The sequence below is a fragment of the Pinus tabuliformis genome, chromosome 1_2, assembly GCF_031772625.1.
Source record: "Pinus tabuliformis cultivar Carrire ecotype Pingquan chromosome 1_2, CPIR1, whole genome shotgun sequence".
Lineage (NCBI taxonomy): Eukaryota > Viridiplantae > Streptophyta > Pinopsida > Pinales > Pinaceae > Pinus > Pinus tabuliformis.
This window is the reverse complement of record NC_142298.1, coordinates 1,361,525,879-1,361,535,396: the sequence shown is the minus strand read 5'-3', so window position 1 is coordinate 1,361,535,396 and position 9,518 is coordinate 1,361,525,879. Positions and strand designations below refer to the sequence as shown.

The following is a 9,518-nucleotide window of genomic DNA, read 5'->3' as shown; positions in this document are numbered from 1 at the left end:
ATTATTTTTCATGCTTTTGGAGGACCAAAAGCTCCTTAGTGGGGAGGATTGATCCAGGTGGCTCCAGAGACACACAAAACAAGGAGGACTCAGGGAAGCTTAAAAATCAAAGTGTTTGGATTATGCTCAAACCAGGACCAAAGCGTAGATCTCGTCATCCTGATCGCGACAATGTGAACGATTCATCAATCCGAGTCCATATGCGAAAGTTAGAAGCAGTGAAAGTTAGGTTGACTTTTTCATGACTGGGCAAGCTTAAGGAGGCCACAATTTGGAATTTGTCCAGCCACCAAATTCTAGCCAACCTAAGCTAGATTCCAGGAGAAATTGTGGGGTCGTTAAATGCACTCCTACGATTAAAATTCAAATTTCAAATAAATGTGCATTGTTATATTAAAAACAAAAATATATATATAATAAAAGGGGGTGGGGGCCACCAACCCCACCACCCTCATCCTCCAACCTACGTACTATTAAATGGTGAGGTCAGCTGGAGTTGAACCCACCCGACCATGTGAGCCAGCGCACCGGGCGGCCCCATAACAAACAAACACCATATATATTATGCGCCCAACATATATTAACGCACCACCCAAATATACATATATATATATATATATATATATATATATATATATATATATATATATATATATATATATATATATATATATATATAATCGCGCCAAACATTATAACATGTGGAGGAGGGTACAGGGGCGGGCCGCCCAAGCCGGGACCAACCACCTGAAATCTATTTTGTAAAACAAATAAACTAAAACGAGAGAGGTGGGGTTTGACCACCCAACCCCTCCTCAACCATATGCTAACTTAACCAATGCAGCCAACTGAATTATTGTTAAATCTACTCGGAATTTTATTTAAACAATCATTTTCACTAGTGCACAGGGGAGAGACTGTAGGGCATGGATTTTGAGGCAGAAGGCGAGCACGGATTTCGAGACAATTAATTAATTTTTTAATGCAGAAACTGTGAATTTTGCAAAGGGAAAAATTTTCGCTTTGTCAGAAATTGACAAATTTTATATGGATTCTACATCTCTCGTCACCACAAATGCAATGGCATTGTCCATTTCTCCATCAAAGTTCTTCTTTTTCGGCCATTTCCAGAATGCACGTGGAACCATGATTTCATCAAAACACAGGGAGCGGAAGAAATTTTCCCCAAAAGGTAAAATTTTGTCATTTCGGAATATAGTCAAGTTTATACTTGTTTTTCATGGTTTTCCGCAGGGATCGCAATGGCGAGATCAGATTCGCCATCGGAGTTGCATATTTCCAGTACATCCATGGAGCAGAATCTTTGAGGAATCCCAAGCGAATCTAAAAGATTCCTTGAGCCCAGAATTCTCAACTTCTTAGAATTTGGATTTGGAGAATCGATTCAGCACTACTCGATGCCACAAATCTGATGGTACACTCAGATTTTTCATTCTCTCATTCTTCTTCTCATCACTTTTCTAAGTACCAGTGAAGAGGTCCACATTCATGTGCAAGCAGTCTTTTGTCATACGATCAATGCCTTGAGATCGATGGTCCGAACAGCTTCAGTGGTGTGACATCCACTTCTTCATATGGCCCTTGGTTGTGAGGTATATGATGTGTTCATGTACTTCTTCTTTATGCATTATGCTGCACGGATCCTTGATTGATGTTGATGCAGAATCTTGTTTATTACATGTTGTCATGATTCCTTGCTTGATTTGATGTTGAATCTTCTATGTGATGTACTCGCTAATATGATTTGTCATGTTATTCTTTGAGGTAGCTTGTTGTATGTTGTTGGGATACTCTTGTTTTCATCATGCATGTTTTGCTTTTTGAAATCCCTTTTGTGCCATGTTGACAAGATGTTCATCATGCATGTTTTTGTGTCATAGTGATAGGAGTCTTTTGATAGAGAGTTCCAGTTGTGGGACGTCTCTTAGAGCCACTCCTACGTGAGAGGATTTTTCCTTGTATGATCGTGACATCATTGCTTGTGTACATCACCTTTATTGACAACATTTAATGCAACGGCCTATACCATCTTGACACTGGGGCCCAAAGATGTAGTCCCTCCTGGACGAACTCCATTATCAGCGCCTATGTTTTCATGTGTTGATAATTGTCTTGTTCCTCTTCTTTTCCGCATGCAAATGTATTCATTAATGTTCTTTTAAAATGCAATTTAACACATCATGAAAGTAAAAGGTCTTGGAAGGGTCCTTTGTCACACCCAGACCTGGATCAATATTTATCAATATGCATATTAATATTATTATTATTATTATTAGATCTATATCATTAAATCTTATGGTGTTTTCCAACCACATTTATTAATGTGGTTGTTCTAGCATATATCAAGTTCACGCTTACTTTCTATGTAAACTACATTTATTAATGTGGTTGTACTAATCATATAAGTCTTGCATGTTCATATAAGTCTCATATACTTAATTAAAAAAAAGAAAAAACTAATTATAAATAATTGATCATACAATATAATTTTAATATTTTTGTTTTCATGTTTATTGAAGTGTGTTGATTATTGTGGGTTATCATATATATTGTTTTGGTAAAAATAAGTACTTTGTAGGTTATAATTAGCATTTAAAATTTTTTTTATAAAGATGTTCCGTGACATTCTTTATGAATATTTTGGATTTATTTAATTGTGTCCCAATAATTCAATGAATTGGTGTTAAAAAGTAACAATTCCATTATGTTTTTTTGTGTTTTAATTATCAATATAGCCATGTTTATTTTGGAATAGGGCTTTCAAAATTTTAATTTAATTATCAACAATTATTAAGTGGATGGTAGGGAATTAACCTCCATAATTTTGTTTAGAAAAAACATATAAACAATTCAGTGATAGAGATTTATCTCCAAAAAAGTTATGCTCATTTTACCTTTTTAATTAAATTCCGTAATTAAAAAAATGTTAGGTGAATAAGTACAATATAAAGGGAGTTATGATTTTTATGACATGTGGTATCGATTAGCCATGGTATATTCGCTTATGATATTGTAACAAAGACTATTTATAGATTAAAAATCTCCATAATAAAATGGGAATAAAACTTCATAGTTAGGAATCTTGTTTCATATTTTTTTAATTGTATGTATATTTAACTGATATTAATTTTTTTATGTTATTAATACAATTTAAAATAAAGTTATAATTTAGGTACCTTTTATGATTGTTTATTTTAACAATGAATACTTATTATATAGATGAATGTCCAACATTAGCCAGTTACTTAATTTATATAACATATATATTTTTATAAGATATTTTGTGCATATTTAACTCTAGTTTTCCCTTTTTATTTCTTCAATATTTTAAAATATGCTATAAATAAATTTCTCTATTTACTTTGATGTGAGAAAGAAATACCCACTTGTTTTGCTTTGGAGGCTAATGTATCCATCAAATTAGATTTGAGTTTAATCACATTGAGAAAAACCTTACACATTGATATAATCAATTTAGATTTGAGTTTAATCATATTGAAAAAAACCTTACACATTGATATAATCAATTTAGATTTGAGTTGAGTTTAATCATATTAAGAAAAACCTTACACATTGATATAATGTGTCAAGTGAGGGCAATACCAACCATGTTTTTAAGTATAATAACAGTTCTGTGAAATATAAAAACTCGATCCATGTCGAATTGATAATCCAAGATTTTACAATATTTTATGCTACATGACTATCTGGATTCATAAAATTTTATGAAGTGGAAAAGAAAAGACTACGCCATGTTGAAGGATTATACAATCTTTTTATGCTACATGACCAGCGAAATTCATGAAATTTTATAAAGTGGACCAGAAAAGACTACACCATGTTATGATATGGTGTGTGAAACATAAATGCATAATTAGTGTGGCACAAGTGATAACAAGGATACAGAAATTATATGATCAGTGTGCAACCATATTCAAGAAAAGATTACTGACAACAGCCTCTCTCAGACCTTAAAGATCTTGCTGCTCTGCAGTCTCCCTGGTTGAAGTATGAGTTAAAACAAACTTTCCATACATGAAAACTTCTAAATACAAGTTTGATCATCTAAAATATAAATTTAAATAGAAGCATGCAAGCTGTAATCTCTCATTTCCTACTTCAAATATACCTGCTTCAATATACCGTGCAACAAGTGTACCACCATTGAAGTGCATTATCATTTGCTGTTGTCGAGTTGTCAATTCCATCACTTGTAGTTGAGTCGTCAATTCCATCAATTGTAGTTTGATCATATCGGGACACTTTGGGCTTAATGCCTTTCTTTATCAAAGTTCGTAACCATTCACCTTCCCAAAGGTCTGGGTCACCTTCATTCCTCAGTATCTCTACTTCTTTGAGACTCTTGAGGCGCTCCAATCCTTGGGCTATATTTCTCAATTTGTGACACCATCTGAGTCGGAAATACTTTAACATTGGCATTGCTGCATCCTGCAACGACGGAAACTTTTCCAAACAGCTAAAACTGTCTACCATGAGCTCTTCCAGCTTTGGAAACGCCGTGCATTCTCCAAATTCCACTGGAAACTCAATGCAATTGTCATTTTGTGACAAATGCAACTTTTTCAGATTGGGGATGAACGCTAGTCTTTTATATACAATGCCTATGGAATCATCTTTTTGTAAATCAAGCTCCGTGAGATTAGGAAGCTCAAATATCCAACTTGGGATCACACATTTACGTAAGCAAACTACTTGAAGGCGATCCATGTCTCCCATGTCACTAGGAAGATTGAGGTGACTTGAACCGTTGTTTATCACGGAGAGGCTCTGCATCTTTTTCATTTCCCCAAAAGTTCCCTCCTCTGGTTGAGCAATATTTTCTGAAGGACGACCGATTTCTAATGCAAGGTGTTGCAAATTAATCAATCCTTTGAGATCGCTCAGCTGCAAAGCTTTGGCGTCGTTACGAGCACCAGATAGAGTACCTTTGAGTGTCTGCAGATGGCTCAACTTCGATATTCCCTTAGGCAGCCACTTCAATTTTCCGCAACCCTCCATATTCAGATATAGCATATGCTTGTTCCTACTTATCCCTGAATGCAGATTTTTTAGATCGGAACAATGACTAACATTCAGATACTGAAGGCGCACCAGACCACTCAAGCACTCTGGCATGTCCAAGAGGGCTGTGTTCGACAAATTCAAAAACTTCAGATGTTTTAATTTGCCAATGGATTTGGGCAATGTACTGAGGGCAGTGGAGCTTAAATCTAGCACTGTTAGATATGTCAGGTTGTTTAAAAAACTTGGAGAGATTGATTTAAGCGATAAATTTTCAGATAACAATAAAATGCGGAGCCTTGAACACTTGATGGTCTGGTTGATTTCACCTATATTATTTTTAATGAGTGAAATTCTACGCAAACCTATGTCATCTATCGCTGGAAAACTTTCCAGTTGTTCTTGGGGCTTTAACAAACACTTTCGTTTGGGAGACTCGGAAACAGCTAACTCATGTAATAAATCGTGTATTTTGCAACTTTTTATCCTCAATTACCCACCAACTTGTGAAGTTTCAATAAGGCATCGATCAATAAGCTCCTCTATGTACAAATCTCCTGCATGATATTTGTCTTCTGCTGCGACTTGGAAAGAAACAAGTCCTTGAGCAATCCACATATGAACTAATTTTTCGCATTCTATTTCGATACCTTTTGGAAATACAGAAAAGTAAACAAAACAAGCTTTCAGATCATCATGCAGAGCCTCGTAGCTTAACCTTAGAGAAGACATAACCCTGTCGTTCATTGCGCTGAGATCATTTAGACGACCCAGAGCACGTTCCCAGTCGACCTGAAGCCATTTTTCTCTTGACATACATGCGCCTATTGTTTTGATAGCCAAGGGCAATCCACCGCATTTTTCTAAAATAGGATGGCGGTCGATGTTCTTGAGCTCCTCTGGAAGATGGTGGGGATCCGGAAAAGCGTACATGCAGAACAATTTCCAGCTGTTTTCCTCTGATAAATAACTCATCATGTGGATGTAAGCATTTTCAAAACTCTCTGCAACTTTCCTGTGGCGGCTTGTGATCACAATATTATGTTTGCTTTGGAGTAGAACTTGTATAAGATCAAATAGATTACCTCCAATATCCCACACATCATCGAAAACAAACAGACACCGATTTCCTTCTAAATCAACAAAGAGCTCCTTAATCTTTTCCTTGCTGATATCCTCACGTTTTAGAGTCTTTCCCATTTGCTTGAGCACATCCTCAACATCCGATTTCTGAGATACTACCGCCCAATATTTAAAATGGTGAAAATGTTGATCAACTCTCTCCTGGTTAAAGACACTTTGGACCAAAAGAGTTTTGCCTTGGCCTCCCATGCCCACAACGGCAATCAACCGACGGCCGTCTTTCTTCACTATCAAATCAGTAATCTTTTGAATGTCATCTTCCATGCCCACGGGCGGCAACTCTTTCTTAATAAGATGATCATTTGCAAACGATCTTTGTCTCCCATCCTGTGATTCAACATGGGCATTCAGATGATATGCAAAGACAGCATATTTAATGTACTTGGCACTCACATGTATCTTTCTTAATCTCTCATTTAACTTCTTGATCTTGCCGCCCATCCTACGGCGGAATATCGGGTTCCACAAGCTCCGAGCTTCTCCGCATTCCTCCACTATGTCAAAAGCGTCGTCCAGAAAATCCTCAAGTTTCTCAAGCAAGCTGAAAAATATAGCGGAGCTCCTTTTACCTCCAGCGTCCTTTAACAAGGATTTAATGGACTCAAGCTCCCTACATAGGGAGTCAAAATCCTCTCGGAAACTACTAACTAGCAACGCCTCTTCTAACAAATATGCAGAGACCATTGAAGTCAATTTTTCTATAAGAGTACCAACAATAGCAGCTGTAGCTGTTCCTGCCATGTTTCTTTCCGCAAACTCACTCTCCCTCCTTCCAATCTCTTCTATTTTTTTCAAGCAGGCCTGCGACGTCTTGGGTTTTGAGTGAACTCCTTGGTTTAAGTTAAGAGGTAATCCAGGAAGAAGGAATATATTCAGGAGGAGGAAGGAAGGAATATATTCTGATATTTTTGATATCCAGTGTGTCCTGAGCTCATCCAGTAAGAGAATAATCTTACCTTAGTCGTCATGTGTAACAGCGTGACGTGCCTAGGGAATAAGCGATTTCTTTGGGGAAAGGAAAGAATCTGATCTTCTTATATCCGATAGGTTGTTTTACACAAAATGAAAAATTTCCCATTTCATATCAGCATAGCATTGTGTGCAGTTTACTGATCAAAAGAAATACTCCATACTAGTACTATGCTTGAAATTAATACTATTACTAGTTACTTTCTACTAGTACTATGCTTGAAATTAATACTATTACTAGTTACCTTTTACCTTTTACTAGAGGAAAAACGTTGACCTTTTATCTTGATTGCATATTCACTTCACATACTTAAGTACTGTTTGGACCCACCTCTTTGTCTCCTTTTACAGACACTGATATGTTACTAGTTACCTTTTACTAGAGGAAAAACGATGACGTTTTATCTTGATTGCATATTCACGGCAAGGGCTAACCAGTGATATATTGAGTCTTAAATGCTGGGCAAGCTATGTATGTGGTGCACGTCAGTGGGATAGCATACATAACCATGGATTCAGATCTCCGGCGGCCAGCATGTGTTTCCGGTGGAGTGTGCGGGACCCACCAACAGCGGGGCCCCCCGTCTCGAAACTTAAATTTGCTGCCTCCGCGCTTCTAGTTGAATCGACTGCAAGTACAAGCTCCTAACGCATTAATGATTATTCATTTGAATTTTGAAAACTCGCCCCGCCTAAACACTGAAATTTGGATTTCAAATTTGGGGATGGCTAAATCAGTTTCATTCCTGCAAAGCATAAGGAGCCGCGTTCCCTTATCAAGATGTGCTCAAGCGGAGATTGAAGAATATAGTTCCCATCCCTGGTGCGTCTTGATCCTTCATGTGACTTACTCTTAAAATCACAGTGACATATGTTACCGTAATGACAAAATGTAAGTTGGATTTTGTTAATGGATGCAGGAATTACAATTATGGACCGGCGGGGCAGGACATTGGCTTCGACGGGCTGAACAACCCAGAGAAGGTGGGGCAAGACGCCACCATCTCGTTCAAGACGGCTGTGTGGTTCTGGATGAAGAACAGCGACTGCCATTCTGCCATAACCTCCGGGCAGGGTTTCGGTGGAACAATCAGAGCCATAAACGGCGTGGAGTGTAACGGTGGAGGCGGTGGGCAGGAGAAGATTAGAGTGAATTACTACCAGACATTCTGTAGCCAGTTGGGGGTGGATCCCGGAACTAACATCTCCTGCTAAAAATCTATTTTCATGGCCGCCAAATATATAACTAAATAATCGCGAGTAGAAAATGTGAGTAAGTCTATGCCGAACTGGTGAATAAAAGTTGCGCTGCAGCACCTCGTGCCCCTCGGGGCATGCTGGTACATGCCGTTACATTGTTATCTTCATCTTGGTCATCATGTTTAAATTTATCGTTCAATCTTCGACTCTTTCCGTTTCTATGTATTTTTTGTCTCGTAAATATACGACAATAAGTTGTCACATAGTTTTGAGATCTTACTTCAAATAAATTCACATGTAAAGTTAAAGCATAAAACCGAGTAATGTTTAATATATATTTTCACATATAAAATTAAATATCAATTTATAATGTATAATTTAATTTTTATATTCAAAAATAATAATTTTAAATTATATTTTATATCAATATTAAAAATAGTTATTTGTTATCTATTTTAATAAAAAAAATGATAGGATGATTTGATCAATTTCATATAAACAATTACTATTATTTTACTAAGTACAACAACAATTTTATAAATGTTGCCAAGGCTAGTTTAATAACACCTTTTCAAAAATTAATCTAAATAGCTACTAGGCCAAGAATCTTTACTACTTTTGTAAGTTCCTTCAACATGTTATTTTAAAGAAATTAAAACTTAGACATAATTATATAATATTTAATCTAATATATTTTTATCATTCTAATACATCAATATGAATTATAACCAAGGCAACATAGTTTATCTATTGAACTTTGAAAGGTATGAACTAGCTAGGACATAGTCATACAATATTGCTAATAACCTCATAATTATAATATCTACACTTTTAAATCAAAATCCTAGAATCATACTATATTTCACTTTCCAATTGTATTAAAAACTTCCAATTTTATTGAACCATATTAAAAATAAAATATATTTGAAAATTTAAAGATTGCAAATTTAAAAATGACAACAAATATATATATATATGTAAATAGTAAATGTCACTTTAATATAACCTCCCATATATATTTTCTACACTTATTTACTTTGAATAATTAAATAATTAGAAAACATTTTTATATTTATAAAATAATATCAAATTCAATGTTTTGAAATATTCTCCAATAGAATATACTTGGCTTCTACCCTAAGTAATTGTAATGAATGCGATGA

At 35.8% G+C, this 9,518-nt stretch overlaps 2 protein-coding genes across 2 annotated transcripts; both read right to left on the bottom strand.

Annotated features, from left to right (window-relative positions):
• Positions 1-4,155: 4,155 nt before the first annotated feature.
• LOC149211295 (uncharacterized) lies at positions 4,156-5,157 on the bottom strand. Its single transcript, XM_089399248.1, has one exon. The coding sequence runs from the start codon at positions 5,155-5,157 to the stop codon at positions 4,156-4,158; it is 1,002 nt and encodes a 333-aa protein (XP_089255374.1).
• Positions 4,784-6,957, bottom strand: LOC149211294 (putative disease resistance RPP13-like protein 3). Its single transcript, XM_089394594.1, has one exon. It carries the CDS (start codon positions 6,925-6,927, stop codon positions 5,536-5,538), a length of 1,392 nt encoding a protein of 463 aa, XP_089250720.1. The 5' UTR covers positions 6,928-6,957; the 3' UTR covers positions 4,784-5,535.
• Between the last annotated feature and the right edge of the window lie 2,561 nt (positions 6,958-9,518).

Coding starts and splice junctions, on each gene's coding strand:
- LOC149211294 (XM_089394594.1), bottom strand. CDS start 6,927: ATGGCAGGAACAGCTACAGCTGCTATTGTTGGTACTCTTATAGAAAAA.
- LOC149211295 (XM_089399248.1), bottom strand. CDS start 5,157: ATGCCAGAGTGCTTGAGTGGTCTGGTGCGCCTTCAGTATCTGAATGTT.